Source organism: Phyllostomus discolor, chromosome 8 (assembly GCF_004126475.2).
Source record: "Phyllostomus discolor isolate MPI-MPIP mPhyDis1 chromosome 8, mPhyDis1.pri.v3, whole genome shotgun sequence".
In the NCBI taxonomy this organism is placed as follows: domain Eukaryota; kingdom Metazoa; phylum Chordata; class Mammalia; order Chiroptera; family Phyllostomidae; genus Phyllostomus; species Phyllostomus discolor.
Genome location: NC_040910.2, coordinates 3,248,031 through 3,274,083, shown reverse-complemented (window position 1 = coordinate 3,274,083; position 26,053 = coordinate 3,248,031). Strand labels below are relative to the sequence as shown.

Genomic DNA, 26,053 nt, shown 5'->3' with positions numbered 1-26,053 from the left:
TCCCGCTAATCTGCACTCAGCTATTCAGAGGAACAAAGCCCGCATTCCTGCTGAAAAACCCTCGGCAGAAACCCGAGGCAGGTCCGTTCAGCCGGCCCTCGGACCGCGGAAGGAACCTGCGCGGGCACCAGCTTTACTTAGAGAGCGTGGGGCCTGGCTCCCGTTTCCTGCTCCGGGAGCGCCGGCATCGCGGGAAGTTCCACCGCATCCTTCCACTTTGCCCCCAAAGGAGGCTTTATCCGCAGCACGCTCCCCACCTCGTATCTTTGAGCAGGGGTGGCGTGGGCGGGGACGCTATCCTAAGAGGCCGAGTGTTCGGGACAGACAGTGGAGTTACGATGAACTGAAATAATCAGACTCCGAAGCAACTGACAGGTGCTTCTGTGTGTTGGGGCCACACCTTTCCCGGTACATGCAGCCCCCACGGGGGCTGCAGCCAGTAGGCCGCAAGGGTTTCTGTCACAGGCAGTCCCCGACTATTTCATCGGGGGCACTGACCTCTCTCCCTCGGACTGTCAAAAAAATAACAACAGCCAACACAACAATAGCTGTCCGGTGTGAACGAATCAAAATTATACCTACTTTTTTTTATCAAATTGGCAAAAGATGCGTTTTTTGGTGTTTCGTGGAATTTTGGTAGCTAGTGTAAGTGCACCAGGACACGGAAAAGGCTGAAAATCACTGTTCTGCACCACAGGGGTGGGACGCAGTTAAGAAATCGGCCGATTGCCTTTCCTATGAAACAGCACAATTTAAAATGAAGCTCCTTGTGACATTCAAGGATGGAAACAGGGCTTCTTTCAACTGGGTGCTTCACCGCCCCAAAAGTCGCAGGCAGGACCCTGGGGTCGTGGGCAGGTGTGGCTTCCTCACGTGTGCCGACCCAGCGACCAGGGAAACCACAGCGGCGTGAACTGACCGGTGACGGGAGTCAGGGCCCAGTCCTGACGTTACCAGTAAGTGGGACAATGGTGCTTCTCCCCTCTATCAAACATCCTTATTTATAAAACTAGGCTAATCCTCCACCCCTGTAACTCCCAAGTCTGTTGACATACCAACGTTTGGTAAACCTAGGCACTCACAAAAACGTTACGTGCAATCCACAGTTCGAGATATTACTGCATTTACTGACAACGGTGTTTAGATTGGAGTGATAACAAATCACGTGTTTCCTAAAGAACATTCGAAAGCATTAATAGCCATTGTACACTGAAAAAACAAAACAACAACAAAATAAACCCAGACGTTCTGTGGAGAGTCGGGCCTCTGCCCGGGGCCGCCAGCGGGGTAAACAACCGTCTGGTGTCGGGAGAAAGCGCGTTCGTTAGCACCTAAGATGCCGAGAAGGCTCCGGCATCGCCAAGACTCCCAAGTCGACTCAGGATGAGTCACTCTCGAGAATACTTCTGACTCTTAATAAAAAAGGCCAAGTGGTTTGCAGTATGAATAACGAAGAATAGATTCAGGAAAGGAAGGAGCCAGTGATTCTAGGCACGTCCGGGGCGGGCCTGCTGGCGACCGCACGCACAGGCTGCCTGTGGGCGCTGGGCTGCAGGGAGGCGGGGTCAATGGCCTCCCGTGTCTGCCTCCTCCGGTGCCAAAAGGTCATCACTGCCCCAGCTCCTCAAACTGGTCTCTTCTGGAGACTTGAACACCACCCGTAATTATATTACCAAGATTCTCTCCAGCAAACGATTCCATAATTTTTTCAGAACACTATTGACTGGTACGTGCAAGACTAAAATAGCTTGAAGGAGGTTACGGATCATATCAGAATACGTATTTTATGGATACAGTCAATGTTCCTCTGGCCAGAAGAACAACATCAAAATGTGGGTTTCTACGACTCAAGTGTAAACTGCAGGGGAAATCAATGAACATTTCCTGAGTGCCTACCACGGGCAGAGGCCTGGGGAACGCAGGTGCACCCACAACACATCTCGAAGAGTTACAGCAGAAAAAGAGAGACAGGGCGCCAACTTTGAAGAATGGCAGAAAAACCCGCCCACAAAATATGCCACTTGGGCTTAAAAACTATTCTCAGCTAACTGCCAAAAAAAACCAGTAGACGCAAGAAGGGTGCTCCGAGCCCGCCTGTACTCCTGAGATGAAACTCTCCCGTGAGAGTCGCCCTCCGTGCACCAAGAAGGACGGACACTGTGGTCACCAGGGACAGGAGCCCAGGCCGAGGGAGAGCTACCTGCCCACAGCGACCCTGGGGCCGTGACTCCCCACGCGGTGTAGCCCCTTCCGCGCAGCTGGTTCCCTGGGCCCCGCCTGGTCTGGAGACAGCATGGCCCAGCTGCTCCTCCGGCTCCGGGTCCTCGGTTCCCTGCGAAGGCCCCCTGTGCGCCTACCTCCCTCCCCGTTTTCCTCCCTCCGCTCCATTGGAGGCCGACTTCATTCTCAGGCCCCGCTGGAGACGGTGGGAGGGCAGTGGTCCAGTTTGGCCTCCTCCACGTTAAAAAGTAAACATTAGAAGCTATGAGCGGCGGACAGCATGCTGTTCCCGAGGAATTTCTGGGAGAGAGCATTTTGACACGACTCTGTCCAAGGAGGAGGACTTAAACCCAGCCACACGCGGAGAGTGAAAAGGGCAAAGGCCGTCCCTGAGGTCAGGATGCAGAGGTGGGTTGCAGAGACAGGCGGCGAACCAGGGCCGCAGGCTAGGAGATTTATCCTGCGGAGAAGCCGGAGAGCGGAGAGCGGGGTGAGAGCGCGGCGGGAGGCACGCGGCACAGCGGCGGGGCCCCGGGAGAGCCAGTGCGCCCTGGACTTCTCCGCGCCCAGGGCAACCGCGGGAAGTGGGGGCGGGGCCCGCGGGCCGGGGAACCCTGGGGGCTCCAGGAAGACGTGCGCTCTGATGAACTGGAAAAGATTAATTTTTAATACGGTTATTTGCCATGCAGTCACGCTGCAGGCCAGGAACATCGTGTGATACATGACACAAGTGTTTCCAGGTGTGCATCACCATATTCCAGCGAGGCAGCCACCGGCAGACGCGCTTTTTCCATCGGGTCAAAGGGACCCGGCGTTTCATGCGCGCGCGAAAACACAGCCCCGTGTTCTTTCCCCTGGAGAATCGGCCCCGCAGGTACGGTCGCCGCCGCCCCCCCCCCCCCCCCAACCCCGAGCAGTCACGGCGCGAGGCCGCGCGGCCCTGCGGTCGACTTAGTCATCTGCCGGGCCCTAGGAAGGAGGTGACAGTTCCCGCCCGGCTGGCTCGTGGGGCACAGCCTCAGAGGAACTTCCTCAGACTCTCCAGCAGAGAGGAACCAATGTTTGTTTTGAAAGATAAGCATGGGTAAGGAGGAGAAAAAGTGCTCCAGGGCAAATACTTTAGAAAAAAAAAATGCTTCATGAAAGAATGTTGGGTTTTGGTGTTTTTTTTTTTTTTTTTTTTTTTTTTAAGAAAGGCAAGTTCAAGCAGACCTTTTTTTTTTTTTTTTCTCCTTCAGGAGTACTGCCTGCTTTTCTTCTTTCCAAAATTTGCCAGATTTTACCATCCGTATGAAGCATATTTTCCCCGAGGATGAAGAGGACCCCTCCCCCAAGTACTTTTACTTAAGAATTCAAGGGGCACGGTACCTGGTTCAGTGACGGGGGTGGGGGGACCCCCTTATCTATATAGGACACAAGGCAATGTGGACTTCCACACTTGACTCTTTTTTTTTTTTAAACTAAACTTCTGAAACTGAGCGGTGACAGCTTCCCTCAAGTTCAGGTTGCTCTGCTTTGTAACGATCGCCTCTCGGAAAAGCCGGAGCAGGTCTCGGCATGCGCCGCATACCACCTGCAGAAGGCAGAAACTGTACGCTCCAATATGATCATTTGCAGGCGTTTCAGAACACAAGGAAAAACTCGGCGAGTTCCAAGCCGGAGTGGTGGAGCCTTTCCCTCCTGCAGCTTCTGCAAGAAGGTGCGTCCCGAGGCGCCAGCCCAGCCCAGCGCCGCGTTGCGTGGGGCCTAGACCTTCGGCTCCGAGGCCTGAGCACAGACAGGGCCCACGCGGTGGGAGGGGGACAGGCCTTTCCCAAGGGGCCTTCCTGGCCTTTTGTCACTCTGGTGGCTGTGTCCCGGGGCCGGTCACTCCACCTCCCTCCCACCCTGCAGGCACTCAGCTGTCTTTACCCCGAAGGAATGAAGTCACCTTAACGGTGCCTCCCAGGTTCGAGTGGCTGCGAACTCCTCCAGAGGCCTGACCCCCGTCATCGAGTGCTTATGTCCCCAGTCGCCCTCCTCCCTCCGTCCAGCGTCGCTGCCATCCCAACTGTGACCAACAGAGAAACACGGGGGAGAAGGACGACCGGGACACACCCACGTCTCGGACCCCGGCGTTAGGACTGTCCCTGATTGCAACCGCATGCCTGGGGCTGGGGGGCCGGCCTAATGAGTGCCATGTTGGGGGGGGGTGTTTTTACACAATCAGGAGAAAGTGGTTGGTTGGTGTGCTGAACTCTCTACTTCTGGAAGTTAGTATTTCCCACAACAGAGTCCAGACACGTAGCTGACTTTTGTGCATGACATACAATGGTCCCTGCGGAGCGGGGGTGGACGGGAGAAGGAATGATTCGGTTGGTTTGATGGCCGGAGCCGCTGGCTTCCTCTGCCTTCCTGCTCCCGTCCTTCTGTCCGCGGCACTGCTCACTAACTGTCCGGGGAGAGGTGCTGCCCAAGGGAAGGAAGATTCCCAAGTCTGCCGCATACTGGAACGTTCTGTGTGGGGAACTCCGGTCTCTGTATGCACTCGGTTCTTACAAACATCCTCTCGGCCCCATGCCTCCATCCAGCACGGAGTCACCAGGTTCCTCCTCGCTCCCCTTCCTCAACCCACCCGGTCACACCCCAGTCGCTCCTTCCCCTGCTCCTGTCTGTCCCCTTGGCCATCCCCTGGCTGGTCCCTCTCCTCCCTCCTCCACCCCCCACCCCGGCCCCTGCCCCGTGCGCCCTGCACAGTGCTGCCGGAAGGGTCTTTCTGAACCTCTCACCTGGTCACATGTCTCTTCTGTGTACAGTCTGTCCTGCCCGGGGTCCCTGCAGCCCGCAGGATGGCGCTCAACTTCCGGAAGCGCCAGCCCCGTTTCCGGGACCGGCTCCACCCCTCCCGCGGGCACCCGGCCCAGGCAGGCGCACGCACTGGCCATTTTCCCATCACGCCACGATCACGGCTCTGTACTTGGCCACCTGATGGGTGACCGCTCATCCCTCAGGTGTCCCCCACAAAGCCTGCCTGGCGGGCACAGGCAGACGAGGCTGCCGCTCCCAGCGCCCCGGTTCCCACCGCGAGAACAGTCCCAGCCACGGGGCTCACTCTCGGGAGTGACTCGGCCCAGACCGGGGTCCTCCGCACCGAAGACATCGCCGAATGAATGATTAGACCGCTGACAGCGCCAAGCAGGTCTAACTGTCCCTTGAAACTGCCGATATTGTTGACCTTGGAAACAGTGTCCAAAACCCCGCAAAAACCAAAACTCAGCGTGCTCACTAATCTCAGCACCCTTCCTTAACAGTGAAACTTTCAGGAATGAACCTCCCAAGGCAATCAGCAACGCATCACCTACTGAGTTCCTACTCTACGGTAACAAGCCCTGTTCTAGGCCTTAGATGGCAAGGAATTAAATGGATGAGTTTTAGTTTCATCTTTATTTTATCTTCCCTAATGGAGTTGTGTTTCTGGTACCAAAGGGGAAAAGCTAAAAACGGCCCAGAGCAGACACAGAGAGGAAATGAGAGGTAATTCCAAGAGCAGGTTTAGGAACCACGGAGAAACCAACCACGTGGACCTTCGCACACTCTATAAATAGCTCCGACACCAGCGGCTTTCTCGGCCAAGACGGGCCTCGCCACGCTCGGAGGAGAAGGCGCGTGTGTTCTGGGTGACCTAGAAGGACAAAACTCGAAGTCACCGAAGCCCCAGCTTGCACGGAGGCCGGCAGGCCCGAGCCTGGGACCCAGCCCCCTGGCCTCCTGAGGGGCCAATGCTTCCGCAGGGAGGGCGGGCAGGCCTTCGGGCCCCATGTACTGTTGTGACCGAACTGGCTGGTCAGTCAATGTTCATGAAGATATCTTTCTTGATTCAATAACAGATTTTGTGAATGGACCACGTGTGCTGTAAACAGAGCCCATCCCACTGGAAATCAATTCCACTCTCCAAGTTCATTCCTTATTAAGAAATCTTGCCTTTTTATCAGATCTTGTGTACTTGATTTATCATCCATTGGCTTAAAAACAAGTTAAAGGGTCTAAGAACATCCTCTCCAGACACACACAGCAGCCCCTAAGTCTCCTTCTCCACCTCCACCTCGGGCATCTTGATACCAAAATTAACGCCTCTTCTAACATCCGGGCCTGTTTCTCCTCCCCTTGGTCCTCCCCTCCCAAAATCCCTGCACCGCAGCTCCCCGTCAGCCCCGAGAAAGCCCAGATTTCCCTGGTGCTGAAACACAGCCACCGTCTACAACCTTGACCTGAAAAACCTCGAGTCCTCGGCTGCCATATACCTGTCCCCATTCCTGAGTCTCTGGGAGCCTGCGTTTCACCCACAGGTTGGAACCTTCATCCAGTCCTTCCGGCCAGGCCCTGCGGCAAACCCGCAGCCGACACCGCCCGCAAGCTCCTGGCCTCCTGCAAAGCCACCGCGTCTCACAGGCCCCTTGTTCCCGGCTTTGGCTGCCCCTCTCGCCAGCTGCGGCGAGGGACGTCTAGATAAAACCTGAAGACCATTCAGTAGCCCCCCAAAAAATTCCCTTCGTGGGTGAGGATGACACATCAGCGGCACCCTGAGAGGCCACCCCAGGCCCCCCGTTCTCAAGACCCAAGTTCAGTCCCCAACGCATCTTAACTATCGACCGGAGAGCATCCCCTGCTCACCGGAATCTGGGGGCAATTCCCTCTCCTTGTCTTCAGACTCCACTGTCTTTCTCCTCCTCCTCCTCTCTCATCCTTCAATCCGGGAGGAGAGCCCCTCCCACCCGGGTGAGAAGGCCCCCCCCCTCCCTCCTCTGTCCTCCCCTCCCCCTCCCCCTCGGGGAGCTGTGCCCCTTCAGCCACTGCCTCTCCTGCCCTGTTGCCCTCACTCTCTTCCTACAAGAAGGCTCAGGTTTCGGTTACTCTGAAAACCCTCCTCATCTGCCTCTACTTACCTTCGTACCTCAAATCTCTGGCAGAGTCCAAGCTGCTGTCTTCAGGCACTCACCATCCACCGCTTTCCCCATCCCATGCAACCTGGCTTTTATGACCACGGTTTCACCTAAACACCACCCACCAGGTTTAGCTGGGAGTCTCCACAGCTTTTGATATTTAGTGACTGGCTTCCATCCTGACTTACCCTCCGGTCTCAGACACGCTGGTCTCCCGGGGCCTGTGCTCCTCAGAGCCCCCTCGCCTGCCGGCCCTGTGCCCTTCCTGCCTCTGTTCCCTGCAGGCAGGCGTGGTCCTCCAGGTTCAGCCCTGGGCCGCTTTAGTCCTGTCCTTTCCCGTGTCGCCCCCACGAGGATGACAGGCCGCCGCCCACCTCCTTTGGACGCCAGACTTCTTCCTCAGCGACCAGCTGGAGACTCACGGCGCTTCAACGGCCCATCCGAGAGAACCCAGCTTTCCCGTCCCGTGTCCCTCCTCAGCAGACGCCACCGTCTCTTCCAGCAAACACACTCTGGGCCCCAGGCTCAGCCAGGTCCCCGCGCTCAGTCCATTTGCAGTCCTGTCCTCCATCTCCAGCCCACATGTGGGTAACTGCCCAGCCCTGCAGAAGGGCCCCTCGGTCACAGTTCCCACCCTGGCCCCTTCCTCCCAGCCCCTCCAACCTCCAGGGTGGCTCCGGTCCTTCATACCTCCGGGTTTCTTTCTCTCAATCTGTCACTTTAACCCCCACGATGTGGAGGGGTCCACACACCTCTGATCGGTTCCACCCGGGGAGCCTGTCGGACAAAGCGACACCCAGGCCCCAGCCCGGGGGCTCTGGCTGGCCCGGGGGGCACAGCGTGTGGTCGTGTTTTACTCCCGGTGGCCTCCCACGCAGCCGGAGCCGGGGACCAGTGCCAACCGAACCGGGACTCAGGCCTCCCCACGCGCACTCGCTCCCTGCCCTGCGTGGAGCCCCGTCGGCCGGTTTCCTCCGAATCCCTCCGCGGCACGCGGTCTCTGCCTCGGACAGCCGCGAGTCCGCGGCGCTTTCACAGATCTGTTCAATTTCACAACGTGAACTCGCCCGAGACGTTCGTTCAAGCCACCCCAGCGCCTCCTCCCTTCCAGCCGCTTACCCCGTGCCCGTGGGCAGCCCACGGGCTTCCGGAAAGTTTATTTTACTTCCGGCACCGAGACCCTGACTCTGGCGAGTGACCTCTCTGTCCCTGGCTCTCTCGTTGCTCAGCTAAAGACGAAGGAGAGGGCTGCTAGGCTTCCTTCCAGCGCTGAGAGTGCGTGCCGTGACTGTTTGATCAAAAGAAGCTCTTGGCCCTGGCTGGCCTAGCTCAGTGGATGGAGCGCGGGCTGCGAACCGAAGCATCACAGGTTCGATTCCCAGTCAGGGCACATGGCTGGGTTGCAGGCCATGACTCCCAGTGGGGGCCACGTGAGAGGCAACCACACATGGATGCTTCTCTCTCTCTCTCTCCCCCTCTCTTCCCGTCTCTAAAAATAAATACATAAAATATTTTTTTTAAAAGAAACTCTTGGAGTACGGGCGAACGATGGAGAATTCTGGCATCTCCACCCAAACCACCCAGGTCTGGATTCCCTGGCAGTCCCAGCAGTCAGAACCGACGCCCGGCTACTCCACCGTCCGGCAGAAAACAGAGGTCTTTAGACCTGGACGGAAGAGGACGTCCGGACCTGCTCCTCGGTGACCACACTGCCCCCGGGGTAACCGCCAGAGGCACCACCCCTCGGGTTCTTCAATCTGGATGCCGGTTCCCGTCCCTGCCGCAGCCCGATCCCTCCCCGGTGCTGGTAGAAGCCCGGCCACAGGAGGCGCACGTGCCGTTTTCCATGGGCCCGCGAACCTGGACTTGAACACACGAGAAGTACTCGTGGCAGCGCAGTCACTGGCTGCTTGATGCCGAGAGCTAAGGGCTTGTAACACGCGCAGAAAAGCACTCGGCTCCCTGGCCGAGGGGCACGTGCACTCATGCGCTGTGAAGGGAAAGCCCCCGGGAAAGAGGATGCCGTGCCCAAGGCCAAGGTGCACGCAGCCCAGCCCCCGCCACCCGGACCCGGAGCAAATGCTGGCCCGCCCCTGTGCCAGCCCCGCTCTGTGCCCCCGCCGCCGGCACGTCCCTGCTCCAGCCAGGCCTCGGTTTCCGCACCCCGCACATGGAGGCACAGCGCTGAGACAGCTGCTGGAAACCGCCCCATAAAATCTCCAAGGAGTACGGAATGCGGGACCAGAAGCTCCTCCTCCCGGGAGTCGGTCCTCCAGGGAGTCTGTCCTCCGGGCGGTGACGCAGACCTCCGAACCGTCTCATCATCTCACGTTGGCGGCGCGGGGCGGGGGGGCGTCAGGAGAGGCGGACCCTGAGCCCCAGGCCCGGCTGGCCCACTCGTCCGCATGCAGAACAGCGTGGCCACACGGATCGGCAGCCTGAGAGACTAGGGGAAGAATCAGCAACCTGTCAGTGGAGGACGTCACTATTTCGATTATATCTAAACGGTGGGATAATGGACAAGACAGCCCTCCAACTGTCTTGAATCTCTTTTCAAGAGATTCTAAGGCTCCAAACTCTCTTGCAATAGCAAAGTCTATACAGTGCAGAGTTTTAGATGAGCACAGTGTGTGTGTGTGTCAATGTTTCACCAAGGGGTTGTTTGGGGTTTTTTGCTGAAGAGCTACAGCTAAAACCTTCCATGAAATGTAATGCTTTATGTAAAAAAAAAAAAAAAAAAAAAAGAGTTAAGAAAAGGAGACCATCTCAAAACTTAAACCAGTCTTCTAGGAACGAGTCCTCTGAGCCGGTTCCAACAGCAATTTCAGGGTAAAAACAGTTCGTTTCCGACTTCCTTCCTTTCACTTTGAAGACCCCTGTGTTTTCACTTTTATTTTTCTCCGCTGCAGCTGGAACGGTCTATGGGTTGGGCTCTGAAAACCACAGAATCGTTGCAGCGGGCTACCGTTTCGGGATTCACCTCCAGCCTTCGCCAACGGGGCGCGTTCCCTGCCGGTTCCCACTCCGTGGTCCCGCTGGGCTGCCTCTCACACACACCATGGACAGGCAACTAGTCCATGACGGCGGTCGGGGTCGGTGTGACTCACAACCCAAGTCTCTCGAAAACACACTGGCAGCCAGAAAACAGGCAGGCAACTACAGAAAGGGTCCTTCTGCGGAGGCTGCAGTAGCCGAGGGAGGAAACGAGTGTGGACTAGAGGGGCGGTCAGCCCGCGTCTCCGGTACATGATTTTTCACTGGGCGGACCACGCCCACCGCGAGTGGTGCTGTGGGACATCTCAGCCTGGGGGGTACCTTCCAGAGCCTCCGAGTCAAACGCTCTTAAGAGGACACACCCTAATATTTTTTTCCTTCGAGGTGGACGCCATCACAGAGGAGGATGTTTTGAATCCAAGTGCTTTTGCTTTGCCACCTGACGCGCCTGTCTCTGTCTGCACCTCAGACCTCTCGCTGCTCCCAGGGGTGGGCCAGACGCCGAGGCAGACCCCTGTCATCCCGTTACCTGGCTGCGTTCCGCACCCACCGCCTGAAGGGACGGCTCCCCGATGGACTGCATGCCCGTAACTGGGACGTGTTTCTCTCAACAAGAACTGCAGCTTCTCCGTCTGGTTGTTAAAACTACACACAGCCCTCACCCCAGCTCCCAGTCACACCAAGGGTCCAAAAACAACAGAAAACAATAACACAGTACTTCGAGGGGGTCTGTACCTTGAACGTGGCATTCGCTAAGGAGACAAATCTCAATGGACTACTTAGTATTAAAGGACCAGTGATAACATCACATAACTTAAGTACGAGAGGAAGTCAGTCCACACTTTGAAAGACTGGACGATGCAGTAGCCCCTGGAACCAGCACATCCATCCAGGGACTAGAGAAACCATTTGGTCAAACGCCACAACGCTAAGAGGCTCAGGGGCTTGAAGGGGCAGCATTAAAGCAAGGTTCTACCACTGAGACCTTGTCTGATGAAAACAAAACCCAGGCCTGTTTACGAAGAACAATACTTGTAAAACGAGGGACCAAGTCATCTAAGAGACACCAATCGACACACAACGGCTGGATAAGAGTTCTGATAGACCAAATCCCGGGTTCCAGTTCTGTCACCACAGCGCTCTCAAACGCGGATCACCGGGCGGTCTGGCACGTCCTGTAGGCCGGGTCGGTGGCGAGAGCCATTCCGGGGATTCCCTTGAACAGACTGTTATCGGGCCCAATGATACCAGCTATACACTGGTTTTAGCAGACTACAAAATAAAAACATTTACTTTTTCTAACATAAAGTTTCAGGTCTGCAGATTCCTTACCCCACAGGACACGATGAAAAACCACTTGAGTGGGCCACATTAAAGACTCACTAAAGTGAGCGCAGGCTGCGAACCAAAGCATTGCAGGTTTGATTCCCAGTCAGAGCACATGCCTGGGTTGCAGGCCATGGCCCCCAGCAACTGCACATTGATGTTTTTTTCTCTCCCCCCCCCCTTTCCCTCTCTAAAAATAAATAAATAAAATCTTTTAAAAATACATAAAAAAGACTCACTAAAGGATGTGAAAAGGTCAGGGTCCTTTCAAAACAAGTAGGCAAGGAGGTTTTTTAAAATGGGAATGCTTTTCAAAACTCCCTGATCATGTGAACTCTTCCCTCGGCGCACTGTAACTTCTAGGATGTCTTACTGCAGCGGCAATGCCGGAGACTCCTAGCACGCTACAGACTCAGTGCTTCCAAGCTTTGCTGACGGAGACTAATTTCTGATTAACCCAAGCGAGTTAAGATAAATATTTTTATGAACTTCTAGATCTGTCCCATTCCAAGAAACAGCGACACACACACAGAGCCTCTTGCTTACAAACTAGCCAGAGTGGAAGTGACTGTTTATACAGACCACAAAACATTTTCACTTTATAGAGATGCGCTTAGGCATTCGCTGAAACACTTCGGGTGACTCATTTGTCCACTGCAGTTTCCAGGAAACAGCCAGTTTAAAGTCCGAGCTCACCTGTGTCTAGACTGGGGCTGGTAAGGGAAAGAAACGAAACGGCTGTGCCTGAAGGAAGAGCCAAAGCAAGTAACCCAAGTCACCAAACAGTACCGGCCAAATAAAGGACGAAATCAAGAGGCAGGTTCATTAATTCATATATTTCTGCATTATAGTTAACATAGGTACTTTCTTCGTATCACCTTATTTTCCGTTATGCATTGATATTTTGTTATATTCAGACATGAGTACATTTCAACAGTCTTTTGAAATAAATATCATAAAATAATAGAGATTCGCATAATAAATATTCTTTACAATAAAAAAGTTTAACAGACTTTTGTCTTAAAAATAGTCAGAATTCAACTTTGTGATTTGTACATAAAATATACAAAAAGCACCACAATTTGTGGTTAAGGCCATGAAAACACGGAAAAGATTAGGCGCCCTCGGCTGCTCACTAACCAAGGGCCCGAAGGGACCACTAAGGAGCCGAGATCCCTTCTCTGGGGACTGATCAGCTATAAATATGAACCTCAGGCACCCAAGGGCCCTCCACGACAGGAGAAATTTGGTGAAAAGCGTGGGACGCGGAAGGAAGGTAGCGGAGTCCTTCACAAATATAAAAGCTAGAATGAGGATCAGCAAGATATAATATATCTCCAATGTGAAGATTTACATTGTCGAGTGGATTTAGCGTTACATACAAAAAAAATAACAATAATAATTATAATACCTGGCATCTCTCGAATAAGACAATGCCAACACGGAGAGGCGAGAACTCGGAGGGGCGAGAAGGCAGTGGTTAAAGGAGAAATTTGTGAGTTACAACAAAAATGTGCTCCAGGCTACTTACGGGTCCAACATTACGAAGACAGACCTACTTGGAGAGATACATAGCTTATTTCAGCAATTCAACGGCGACTTCTTGAAGAGCCAATTCGCCTGCGCCCAGAGCAACCCCGTGAAAAAGAGGTCTAAACCTCCGAGGCCTGGGCGTGGGGGGGGGGGGGGGACGTTGCCTGCAGAACCGGAAGGCGGCACAAAACCCAGCGGTGACTCCCCACGGGCTCCCCAGTGCCTGGCAGAGGCTCTGGTCCTGAGCGGGAGCCGGGGGCGGCCTCCCAGTCCACTCCCACGGACTGTCCACGGAGGGCGGCAGCACCCACGAGGCCAGCCTTGGGAACAGGGGTGGAGACGGCAGGAAAGGGGCCCGCCGCGAAGGAAGGCAAGCCGGAACCTAACAGCATCTTTTTCCACCGCTGCACCTTGAAAGCGAGGGGTTCAGGAGGTGCGAGCCAGCGCCCCCATCAGGAGGGCTTCCCCCGCGGCCGGGAGGGGCAGCTGTCCAGCTTACAGTAGACGGTGTTGGAGTTCTTACACCGGCAGCCGGGGCGGTGGGTCCAGTCGTAGCAGCCCCGGCACAGCCGCAGGCAGGCCTTGGCCGGAGGGTAGCAGAGCAGGCAGGGCAGCAGCAGGGACATGGCCCCCATGCACAGGTAGCGCGGGCAGCAGTGGGACCGGGAGCAGGAGCAGGGGCTGTCCGCGCAGGAGTCGCCCTCGTCGTCGTTGGAGCAGTGGTAGAAGACGCCCTTGACCAGGCACATGCACGTGCCGTACTCCACCATGCTCTCGGCCGAGCAGAGGCACTGGCGGTCGCAGGCCAGGCACGAGGGCAGGGCCCTGGGGGCCGTGCACTCGCCGCACTTGCACTTCCCGCACTGCTCGCAGATGAACTGGTGCTGGCTCGGGCCCTCCTTCAAGGAGCCCTTCAGGTCGTCGGCCGCCGGCAGCTGCTTGGGCTGGGTCCGCACCGCCCTCTCCGAGCGGTGGGCGGGCACAGGCCTGGCCGGCGGCGACCGTCCCAGCAGCCCCTGCTCGGAAGACGCGCTGCCGCTGCTGCTGCTCCCGGAGCTGGCGGCGCTCCCGGTGCTGGTGGATCGGCTCAGGACGGGGCCTCGGGCGTGATGGGCGAGCCCCGCGTGTCCCGGGTGGCCCGCGGGCCTCTGCTCGTAGTTGTTGTGCACGCTGAGCGGTAGGATTTCATGAGTCCGCTCCTGCTTGTCTGGCCTGGGCGCCGCGCGCGGAGCGGGCCTTTTCACAGCCGAGGGCCCCTCCGTGTATTCGTTGCTGCCTCTCACGGCCTTGATCTGGTCCAAGGACAAAATAGCGGCGGGCGGAAGCTCTCTGTCGTAGTCCAGCCGTGGCCGGCTGGCCAGGGCGGGCTGCTGGGTCACGACCGAGGAACCGCCACTGCCATGCTGGTTTGGGGGATCCATGGGTGGTGGTCTGCGACGCGGGCCGTCAGCGGGGACCTGGCATGCATCTGAAATCCTACACGGAAAGCCAACAGAGAGAAAAACAGAGGGAGAAAAATAAATGACAGGAAGTATTTGGGGGGAGGGGGCAGACACACCCTATCAAGTCACAAACGGCCCGAAGCACCTGGTAATGATCACCTTGGCCGGCGGAAGACAGGGTTGCTGGGGGCCTGGCCGGGCTCCAGCCCCGGAGAGGCCAGCCGAGGACCACATCATGGGAGAAGAATGTGAGATGTGAGCAAGAGCTCCCCCCGCCAGGCCAGGAAAATCAGGTTACTCAACTTTTACAGAGCAGAATAGAGGAGGAGTAACCCCTTCCTGTGGGGGAATCGAACAAACAGGGACAGTGGAGTCTGCCCGTGCAGGGGACCCCTGCCCCCCCTGGAGTAGAAAGCTCAGGGCCATCCCCCCCCACCCGTGTCCCCACAGAAGGACACGTCCCCGGAAAACCAGCTCGGGTGCCCTTGTGTTTGTGCCGTTTGCCTGCTGTTACCAGCGTCAGATTAACGGCGGGGAAGTCAGGCAGGGCATGCTCCGTCCATTAGAAAAGAGATGGCAAAGTAAAATGGAATCTCGAAACAGGACGTCACCTTCTGCAGCCACCAGGGTTTTCACGCTCGCTCGTTACTACTGTGCAAGATGCAGAGTGAACAGAGACGGAGGCAGGAGCTCCTGGGGTTCACAGCCACAGAAGGGCACGCACACACAACCCCACGGACGGTCCTGTTCACGCGAAAGAGTGTTCGCGTTTGGGATGAGGAGAGGACTTTCAAACGTTTCCGCGAGGGCTCCCGCACGCAACAAGAGAACTTCTCATGCACAAGCGAGTGTCAGGCCTTCAAAGCGGCTCAGGGGGAAATCCTGGCCATTTCAATGATCCGCATTTCCTCTCCTTTAAAGAGCTGCGTTTTATACCAGGGGGCCTGGTTTTTGAAAGCACTGCCAACTCTGAATCCCTGCGCTTCTTGCAATAAAATCAGCACACTGATTTAAAAAATCCTGGTAAAAGCGAGCAACTGTGTTTCCTGACCAAGAGTAAACGATTGCTCACTTATCATGCATTCCTCAAAACACAAACTGCCAAACATAAAAGCATTTCCGTCTTCGGTCACTTATAAACTAGGATATTTTTCACACAAATTCCTCCCAAAGTCGACAGGCGTGGAGCCCTTCAAGCACGAAAGGAAAAAATGCCCATTCTGCCCTCCACCCCCCGCCTTGAGCCGGAAGCACCAGCTTAAGGAATAAAAGCAGAGAAAAGCCCATCTCAGCTAATACCGAGAGTGAAGGGGTCCCCAGGCTGTCTTTGCGTCTAACTCCGGGGAGTCCCCTCCCTCCTTCTCCCTCACTCGGATCTCCCAAGGTTCTGTTTGATTCTTCCTCCGCTGTGCCAGCAACCAATTCGGTCCCAGCCCGCTGGGTTCGGCCCTGCAGCCCCGAAGGGCCCGGCTCCCACGGCCGAGTGTGGGAAAGCACTAAGGCAGAGTCCTCTCGGCAGGACACGCGCCGAAGAGTGGAGAGAAAAACCCCAGCCGCGGCTGTAAGCAGCGTTTTCTCTGACCGTCACCAAGTCCCTACCGCCTGGGAAGGTCGATCAGCAGATGAAAAGAAAGTGCCCCACTTCTGGTCTGAAGCAAAGCCCCTTGGGCAGCGGGGACAGTCCCCGAGCCACCCCTCAACACGCTCGCACGTTCTAGACAAACGGTCCGCCCCGAGAAAACACGACCCAAGTCGATACCTCCTCGTACAAGCCCCTCATATCCTAAGGATCGCCGTGGATTCTCCAAAACCTGTGTGTGTCCCCACCGAGGTGGCCCACAGGTCCCGAGCCGGCCCGCGGCACGGACGGTACGCAGCGCCCGTTTGCACCTGGGCGCACAGCGGCCTCCTAGGGCCCGGGCCGAAGGCGCGGGGCTCGGGCCGCACGGCTGCGCCGCCACAGCGCGGGGCCTGCGGGGGAGCGCGCCCTGTGCGCTCCGAGCCCAGAGCGCTGAATAAATAGTTGACGGAGAGGAAGGAAAAGGAAAAAGTTATGAATGAAAACAAGTCCTCTCCCCCGCTCCAGCGGGCTGGGGGCGGAGGCGGAGGTGTCCATGACTCGGAGGGCGGGCTGCCCTTTAAAGGGGCCGTGCCCTCCCCACCGCTCCGCGCAGGCAAAACGGGCAGGACGTGGGGCTCCGGGACGCAGGCTGGTCCTGCCCGAGGGTTGATGCGGATTCTGGGGGATGCCTCCCCAGGCGCGCACACACCCACACATACGCGCACAAGCGCGCGCGCACGAACGCGCACCCCCCTCTGCCCCGCGCGCTCACGGCCCTGAGCGGTGTCCAGTCGCACCCCGACTCCGCCACAGAAAGCCTGACGCCGGCACAAGTCAAAAAGCTCCTGGCCCTTCAGGGAGTGACCCAAAGGCCTCCTCGAATCCACCTTTTGAGTGGAGGTGTCCCCCAAAAGGACGCCCGGGCCACGGCCTCGCCTCTCCAGGAAACTGGGGACCGAGACCCTGCGTCGTTGTCCTCCACCAGCGCCCGCACCTGCCACCCGCCCGCTCCACACTCACCTAGGCCACGGCGGTGGCGGGGGGCCCAGGACCCGGTGCGGGCGGCGGGCGGGCGCCGCATCAAGCGCGGCGGGGCGGGCGAGGGGGCATGGCCCGCGCCGCCGCTGGGCTGCAGCGCTCCCCGCGGCCCCCTTCCGGCCGCGGAGCTCACGGCTCCGGCGCAGACAGCTCACAGCTCGCCTCGGCCTCGCGGCTCAGCGGCATCCACTTCTGGGCTCTCCTCCCGAAGCCCGTCCGAGAAACGGAACGCAGTCCCTTCGGGGGCTCCGGCTGGGGAGCGGCAGGGAGGGCAGTGCGCGCCGTGAGAGGACCGCAGGGCTTCTCGGTGCCGACCGCTTCTCCCGCGAAAGGCAGTGGTGGCGGCGGGCGAAGAGCCGCGTCCCGGACGCTCGAGCCTCCGCTGCCCGCGACGGGTCTCGAACCGACGTCTTACGCAGGGCCCAGGAGCGCACGCCCGCTAGGCCGAGACCGCTGCTCTCCGGGGGTGTGGGTGGGCCCCTTCTACCCGCTCTTTCAGGGGGGCGGCGAGGAAGCGAGGTTGGGGGGCTCTCGGGGGAAGAGGCGGGGCGTAGTCCGGCCCCGTGCAGGTCCAGGCACTGTCCGGATCCTCACTCTGCCAAAGTGGGGCGCCGCGTCCCGGGCGCTCGGGTCCTGGCAGGGCAGCCTCCCGGGCCAGCGCTCGCTCCCAGTCCTCCGACCCTCCTGTTCCTCGGCGGAGGTGCCTGCCACAGAGGGTTGCAGAGAAAAACACATTAATTTCCCTCTTTCCAGGCGCGGGGACGCGGGGCGGGCCGCCCGCCGCCCGCTGCCATGTGCAGGCTGTGGGTGCTGGCTGTGATTGACAGGCGGGCGCAGTCCGCGTGTCAGCAGCGAACCAAAGTAACATGCAGTCTCGCACGTTTTCGCCGAAGTGCTGCGGCCCCTTTGGAATGCCTAGGAGTTCAAACAGCGTTCAAGCAACGCCTCTGCGCATTGGAAATCAATACGCAGAGACGGGAAATTCAGGTTTTAAACGATCGCTTCGCCAACAATGCCTGAACAAACACGCCCGGGTCCGCACGCCGAGCGCCAGCCCCTCTTCCGCACACACCGCCCAGTGGGTCGCCCAGCCGGCCGTTTCGGACTTTAAACTTGTTAGTGCTCGCACGGTGGGAGCGTAATCACAGGGCCTCGCGGGGGTGCCCCCCCCCCCCCCACCTCCAATGGTAGCATTTTGCTTCAAGAGCACTGGTTCTAGCAGTGGGAAGGCTACTGGTAATTGGAATTGCAGCAACCAGATCTAAAACGAGTTCAAAGACACATTCCTCCGTCCCTTGCAAAAGCCGACATTTCTCACCTAATCTTTCCTAAAACGTCTGCGGAAGGAAAGGAAGGAAACGGCTCTTACCTAATGCAAAGGTTGGAAATTGCTTTCCAGGCGCGTTTACAGCGGCTGCGGCTGCTCCTCGTCCGGGGCAGGGAGCTCTGTCGGCGATCGCTCTGCAAACCACCGCTCGCCTTACAGAGCGATCCCCCTCCAGCTCCGCACAATTTCAGCAACTGGCCTCCACCTCCACCTCCACTCCAGGACCCGCCCCCCGTGATATCATGTGTCAATCACACGGGCTGCCCGAAAACCTGGAACAGGATTTCCCCGGCCGTCGTTTCCTCCTTCGTTGCGTGCGCACCAGCTCGGAAACGCAGCCGTGCAGACCCGTGCCGTCAGCAGCCTCTGACCGGACGCCGCCGCTGGAAGCGCTGCGAGCGCCGCGCGTCGTGGAAGGAACCCTGCGGACGTGGTCCTCGACCCGCACGTGTCACTGCCCTGCAAGGGGATGGACTCCACCTTTAGAGCTGAGTTAGAAAATAATTCTGAAGGGTAAAAGGAAGGTTTAAAAGGGGGTGTGTGAAGCCACCGCTTCCGATCGGCTAGAGAGAAAATGGATGTTGACGCAGAGAGAGGATAATACAAGGTTGCAGGTCCTATTCAAAGCCAAGTTCAGAATGTGTCAAGTCTGCCGAGTTCAGAAGGTGGGCTTCTTCCTGCAGGTGTGTGTGACCGTGTGTCCCACAGGTGAGGGGTCCTGCTGTCGATTTCGCCGTGTTTGCTTCACCTGGACTTGTGATATGATTTCCCCCAAATCAGTCAGATTTTTAAAATTCCAAATTCCTTCAATTGTGTGATATGTGTGTGTATACATACACTTTTGCAAAAACAAGCCTAACCCATTTTTTAAACCAGCTAAATGGCAACCAATTAAAATGGAAATAATGTACCACGAAGTTTTACAATTCTTACTGATAAATGACATGTCATTGAAAAACATCATTTTAATAAGTAGGAAACTTTTTGTTTCCTTTGAAACTATTGGATCTTAGATGTTTATTGTAAAAATCGAGTAGTTAATGCTGCAGTGAGTATACCTATCTGTGAGATTTAAGGTGATATTTTTTTCCGGGTACTACATATAAGAAGTAGCCTAAAGTCTTTAGGGAAACAAAGCCAAGGAAATGAAACTCCAGAATTAAATCCTATATACATTTGAGAATTGAGATTCCTAGTTCAAAGTAATATTTTAAACGCCTTCACATAGTAAGGAATTCTGTGGAAATAGTGTTGGCTTTCTCTGCTACACTTACAGGTGTTCGCGTGCTGAAGGTGTGCTTGAAATCCCCCCTCCCGCCCCCAGGAGCCCGGGGCACCGCTAAGGGCATCGGCAACCAGAAATCGTCACTAGAAAACAACACAGACCAAGAATGAAGCCAAGAAGTGACATAGTCACTCTTGCTATTAAAAATTGTAGTGGAACGGGCTGTTTAGAAGGGTAGAGGCAACCTGACTGCATGTGTTTTCTGGGTTTTGTTTCCATCAGTCTCGTTATATTTAGGGACATGGTGAACTCGACATGAATGACGGACAGGGCTCCTGCCCACTGGGAATGGATCTGTTGTAGCAGTCAAATCAGAACTGGAACACCAGCCACCTCGGGGCAGCTTCCCGGGTTCTTCACCACTTCCCCGGCTGCCGGCACAGCTCCAGGAGGCAAGGTCTGCTCGCCAGTGCGCCGGGGCCAGGAGAGGGAGCACCGAGCCAGCGCCCTGCTGGCCCACGTCCTGCGGAAGGACATTAGGAAGGCTTCTGTCCCGAGAAAACTTCCACCAACCATAGGCGTCTGACGTTACAACTCTCATGAGATTAAGCGTTGTCAAACCATAATGACATAGACCCCCGTAACGTTTTCTCTGTAACACTGTCAGCAACATGGGTCGCATCCTATTTAGAAATCAGATGTTGTGCTGCCCAGAGTGGACCAGCGACCCTTTCTGCCACTTAGCCCGACAAACACCTCGGCACGATTTGCTTTCAAGGCCGGATGGCAAATAAATACAGGGACAGCCCTGCCACCCTGATCTAGAAGACTTTTAATAACACCTGTCTTTCCTTTGGATTTCCTACACGTGTAAGACTTCGTAGAGATTCTAAAGTTTTAGCCTAAAATAAGCATTGCTCTCTGTTTAGTAAGTTTCATCAGAGTGCAGGTTACTCATGGGTGGCTGGAGTATGAAATTTTCCTGAAAAGGAAGAATGATGTAAGCAAATATCCTTGGGAAAACCTTACAGCAATGTCCAGTTTACTGTATCGAGACGGGTCTGCAAGGCGGAGAGGGGGCCCTGGCTTGTTCTTCCTTTTTGTGTGAAAACAAGATCAGCCACCTCTTCTGCTGATTTGATGTTTGAAAAAAAAAAAAGAATAAAGTAAAATGAAAAAACAATCCAGTAACTCCACACAACTGCTAGTGATTAAAAAAAAAAGGTGGAGTACATGGAGGCTTAACATACTCATTTACTTAGTTTATTTGCCAAAATAGCAAACTCATCATGTATTTGAAACTCTTGAAAAATAACACCTTATTAATTCTCGCAACATGTCTGTAGGGCCATGAGAATAAATACAACCTTGTATCTTGTTGAGAAGCAAACAAGAAAAAAAAACCCACAGAAGTGGGTGAGTTAGCCTATAAGTATCTAATAAATCAGGGAAGAACCAGGAATGGGAGCTAAGCTTCTCCTTTTAGGGCAATAGTCACCATATTACTCTACTTCCCAGAAAAGCTGGCAAGCGCAGTCCGTTTTATTTTCAGTTTCCTTTTGTAAACAATCTCTGTAGTTGACAGAAATAGACCAACATATTCTGTAAATTTTCCATAAACATTCTCTTCGTGTCCACGAGCGAGCCTCTCCTCCTGCCCTGGTTGAGACACTAACGCTCCGTGTCGGAGCGGAATATTCTGGAAGTGGGCAGCCCCAGCAAGACCCCGAACCACCCTCCCCGAATGACTCTCGGACCCCCGTCAGCTCCCTCACTGCCCACCTCGCCATCAGTGTCCTTCCTCACCGGCGACTCCCTTTTTCTACAAGTTGGAGGAGAAGAAAGCCATGCGTAGGGCAGGGCTCTGCGTTGGTGCCTAAGTGTTATGTGCCTTCACCCAGAGTCCACGTGACAAGTTCAGACGGACCGCGTCCCTGCTCCGTGGCAAGGATCTCACTGATTAAATCCACGCGGTGAGACTGTGGAGGGACCCGCCCCTGCCCTGGGGCGAGGCGGTCTGTGTTTGTCCCGCAGCCGCTGAGGAATCCCTCTGTCCCCTCCCCTCTGCCGTGGCAGGGAGAGCTCTCTGCGGAGCCCTCGCTTGTTCCTGGTTTTCAAAGGGAAACAGGGTTCCCGCCTCTCCTCTGCTGGCTTGGTGTCGGAAACCAGGGGCAGAGTGGCCCTTGTCACGCACACCCGCCATCATCTTCGATGCCGGTCGGCAAAAATTACACCAATCCCTCACCACTTCGATTCCCATCTACGGCCATCTTCATCGTCAGAGACAAACTCGTAAGAACCTCACTTCATTTAAACCTGTGACCGCCCCCAAAGTTAGAACAGTAACAAAACAAAACCATGTTTTCATTAAAACAGAAACAATTTAAAAGCGTTGACCACTTTAATCTTTAATTCCTATTGAAATAACCAAAGGCTATAGTTTCTCCTTTCTATGGGGAAATAAAAATAGAATATTTATTTAATGAAGTGGCTGGAAAAAAGAAGACACAAAATTTACAAGAGGGTTTTTTAAATTTTAAAACAGAGAATTGATCGTGTTTTCTTTGATTTGTGATTCTCTTGGAGCATTTTAAATCATTCGATCCATAAAAACATGTCACGTGGTCTATAATAATCCATAGGACTCATGGGTTGAACTCTGACCTCTGACTACATCCTTCCTCTGTGTCATGATCTACAACTTTGCCTGATACACCACATTGTCTCATGATGTCCCCACGCCACTATGACAGGTACGAAAACGACGAGGCCTTGGGGGAAGTTTACTGCATACAGAGTCAGTTGATAGGACGTTCTCGTCCCAGCTCTGTCACTTTCTAGTGTGGTGACCCTTACGTAATGCCTCCTGGCCCGCTCTCTCACCCATGTGCTGGAGTGGTAACCACGTTTCGTGTTCCCAGATCACATTGCCCTTGGACTCGGCACACAGGTGGTCCTTGTTAAGCTCTTCAGCTCTGTACAAACTCTTGTCAGTTATCACTGCCTTAAACACCAGATCATAAATGTTTTGGGTCCCCCCTTTCCGGGTGCTTCACCCTCAAACAATTAATTCAATGATCTTATCATTGTTTCGAGTTAATCCAGATTTGCTGTTGTTTTTCTCAGGCTGAGCTCTTAGGTCTAAATATGTGATTGAATGCTGTGTGTATGTGTGTGTGTGTGTGTGAAGGAGCAGCTCTCTGCTAATAATTTCAGGCCATGGAACTTAATGAGCCCTGTTCACCTTCATTTTATCTGGAATGTTTAATCTTTTTTTTTTAAATACAGATGATTTTTTAAAGATTTTTATTTATTTATTTTTAGGGAGAGAAGGGAGGGGGGAGAGAGAGAGAATGAGAGAGAGAGAAACATCAATGTGCGGTTGCTGGGGGTTATGGCCTGCAACCCAGGAATGTACCCTGGCTGGGAATCGAACCTGGGACACTTTGGTTCGCAGCCTGTGCTCAATCCACTGAGCTACGCCAGCCAGGTGGAATGTTTAATCTTTTACATTTTACTTCTAGTTGAGATCATGGTCATTGCAAGTATCAACACTCACATCTATAAATGTGTAAGTTCTGTCACCATTAAAAGTAAAAAAAAAAAGCAAATCTGTGTTTTTAAACAAGTAATTGAATAGCCATTTCCAAGTGGAAAATAAGCAGAAAAGTTAAAAAAGCGGATGACCCTTCTACAATATTTTCCGGAACTACGTACCTGCTGCTCCCCCCCGACAGCCTCCCAGACGCTAACGGTGCTGCTAAATACGGCAGGTGCGGTAGCAGGTACAGTTTCTGCCCCTTACCGAAGCTCTCGGTGTATCTGAAGGTTCTGGGTTCGCTTCTGCAGTTGGTGGCAGAGGTTAGTCCAGCCAGCGCGCCTCAACTCAACCAAAAACCTGTGAAGCGCCACCTATCGTTGGAAGTAAGTCATTTCAAACCTCAGTCCAAGCCTGGGGAAGGCACCGGAGCCTCGGCCTTGGGGGTGGGGTGCGCGGCGGCGGTGGGTGAGGGTTCCGCCCCGCTGTAGGCTGACGTGCGTGTGCTGCGCGCGCGGGAGGTGGGCTGAGCTACGGAGTTCCCTAGGTGAGGTGCGGGAAATGCATTTTCGACTTGACGATATTTTCAGCTTTCGATGGGTTTATCAAGACACAATGCCGCCGGTAAGTGGAGGCGCACCCGCACGTTTTCCAGGTGACTCCTTGGGGGGCTGGGGGGAACAGCTTTCGGATACAGCAGCACCCCTGTGCTGGTTAAAAGGCAGCGAGCGGCACGACTCTATCATCTTTCCGTGGACCTTGCAACTTCAGGCGGCCCAGTTTCTTACGTCTTGTCGATTCCTGGAAGAGCATCCAGAATTGCAGATGGTGCCGGGTGGTCATTCCGGGAGCCACTCCGCGCCGGGGTGCAGAAATCAAATCCGCAGGAAAGGCGGGGGGGGGGGGGGGGGGGGGGGGGGGGGGGGGGGGGTCTTGCGTGCGTTTGGAAATGCTGTAGATGCTCATAGAATAAAAATAAACTATTAACAAATACATGTAGGCTGACACCTTGTGCACTGCCTTTGAACAACCGAAGATCCCCAAGGAGTGAAGTTAAATTCACAGCAGCCAGTGTCCCCTAATGTTTGAACGGAGTCGTTCTGAGTTCCTCCTGCCGTTTTGCCCCGTGACCTTTCCACTGAGTAAGGACCACCTCCACCAGGTCTGAACTGTTACAGGCTCTAAGCGGGTCCTGGATTAATGAGATTAATGAGATTGGTTTTACAGTATCGGGGGAGCTTGATCCCGGGCAGGAGTTTCCTTAATGCGTGGCCCAGCCCGCGGTGACAGTGTGCCCTCTGAGGGGTGTGTTTTTGCAGGCCCTGTGCAAACGCCGCTAGCTGGCCCCCACTCGGTTCCCCGAGACGGGAACCGGCCTGAGCACACGCCCCCCAGTGGTCGGTTCGTCACGGGGGGGGGGGGGGGGGGGGGGGGGGGGATGGGCTGGAACGGCCCCTCCTGTAACCGCGCCGCGGAGGGCCCACGCAGCTGGCGCGGGTTTGTCCGGTGTTTCGGGCTGGCCTCGAAGACACTGCGGGATCTGGTCCAGACCCCTGCAAAAAGGGGGCGGCCACAATAAGGCAAGTCCCACGGAGTGTACAGATTACACTTCCACTATGCTGCAGATCATGGAGTGTGCCACAGCAGTAGGTCTGCCATCACAGCGCGCACCCCGTTCTTTAAAAACACTCTGCCGCTGAGGAACGCCACCCGTCCTCTGAGCCCCCGGTGAGCGGCGAGCTTTCCGCCGGCAGAGGGCCTCGCCCGGAGGCTGCTGAGGCCGGGGCGGCTGCCGGCCTTCCTTATGAAAAGACAGCAGTGCAGTTCGCCGTTCTGGTGGATTCTCCCTTTCCAGGGTGATTTCTCCGCAGCGTGCTGTGCCATGTGGTGGCCTTTCACCCACAGAGCTTCTGCCAGAATCGGAGTGCAGCCCGCCACTGCTCTACCAACCAAGTTTCTGTCACATCGCTGTGACACGTTTGCTGTCACTCAACAACAGGCTTCAGAGCGTCCCGCCAGGAGTAGAGTCCCTCCCCATACCCGCCCACCCGGCTGGACCGTAGGAAGCAACTCCTCACCGGCTGGAGCTGGATGGCGAGACCATCGGGGTCCAGGCACAACTTCAGGCTCTGCCTCTAACTCCGGTTCCCACCACGTCTGCAGGTACTGGCTCTGCTGGGGTCTGGAACCCCTCCAGGCCCTCCATGAGGGCTGGGGGCAGCTTCTTCCAGGGTCCTCCTGTTCGTGTTGACATTTTGGCCTCTTCCCATGAAAGGTGGGAGTTCTCCATGCCCCTTGGAATGCGACTCCTTCCCAGAGGTTTTCAGTGCACGATGCCCAGATCCCTCAGAGGATGACTGTCCACGGCAGCCTTAGCCCCATGAGGTGTATCTCTCAGATAGGAACCCTCGGCTGTTCTTGTCCCAGAGCAAGGCACATCGACTTTTATCCAGAATCGCCTCTGCACGAACAGTGTGGGCTTCCTGAAACACCGACCTCTCATTTTTTAAGTGTTTTTTTTAATTGATTAATTAATTAATTTTTTTAGAGAGGGAAGGGAGGGAGAGAGAGAGAGAGAAACATCAATGTGCGGTTGCTGGGGGCCATGGCCTGCAACCCAGGCATGTGCCCTGGCTGGGAATCGAACCTGCGACACTTTGGTTCGGTGACAGCCAAGCGCCGGCCAGCGGCGGAGAGGGCTCGGCCGAGGGCAGCGTCACCTGGCGTGTAGCCGCCGCTCAGTAATCACCGAACGAGGGTGCTGAAGTTTCCCATACACTCTCGTGCACGTTCCTGTGGGAGGAAGATTGACGCCCCCCAGCCTGTCCATGTCCTCCCCCCCCGGGACCCGGGACCGCGTGGGTACGTGGCAAGGGCAGGCAGGGTCGCAGACGGAGCGAGGGGTGTCGATCAGCTGGTGAGTGTAGGAA

The 26,053-nt window shown here is 55.6% G+C and overlaps 2 protein-coding genes across 3 annotated transcripts; one reads left to right on the top strand and one right to left on the bottom strand.

Annotated features, from left to right (window-relative positions):
• Positions 1 to 12,276: 12,276 nt before the first annotated feature.
• SPRY1 (sprouty RTK signaling antagonist 1) lies at positions 12,277 to 17,146 on the bottom strand. Of its 2 annotated transcripts, none has more exons than XM_036031786.1 (2): positions 17,016 to 17,146; positions 12,277 to 14,468 (listed from the first exon to the last, which is right to left on the bottom strand). In XM_036031786.1, exon 2 carries the CDS (start codon positions 14,411 to 14,413, stop codon positions 13,445 to 13,447), a length of 969 nt encoding a protein of 322 aa, XP_035887679.1. In that variant the 5' UTR covers positions 14,414 to 14,468; positions 17,016 to 17,146; the 3' UTR covers positions 12,277 to 13,444. The 2 variants fall into 2 exon arrangements, with proteins under 2 accessions (XP_035887679.1, XP_035887680.1); XM_036031787.1 differs by lacking the exon at positions 17,016 to 17,146 and adding an exon at positions 16,194 to 16,333.
• On the top strand, positions 17,078 to 19,755 carry LOC118502272. Its single transcript, XM_036034301.1, has 3 exons — positions 17,078 to 17,740; positions 18,403 to 18,804; positions 19,637 to 19,755. The coding sequence occupies exons 1-3, from the start codon at positions 17,104 to 17,106 to the stop codon at positions 19,753 to 19,755; spliced, it is 1,158 nt and encodes a 385-aa protein (XP_035890194.1). The 5' UTR covers positions 17,078 to 17,103.
• Positions 19,756 to 26,053: the final 6,298 nt, after the last annotated feature.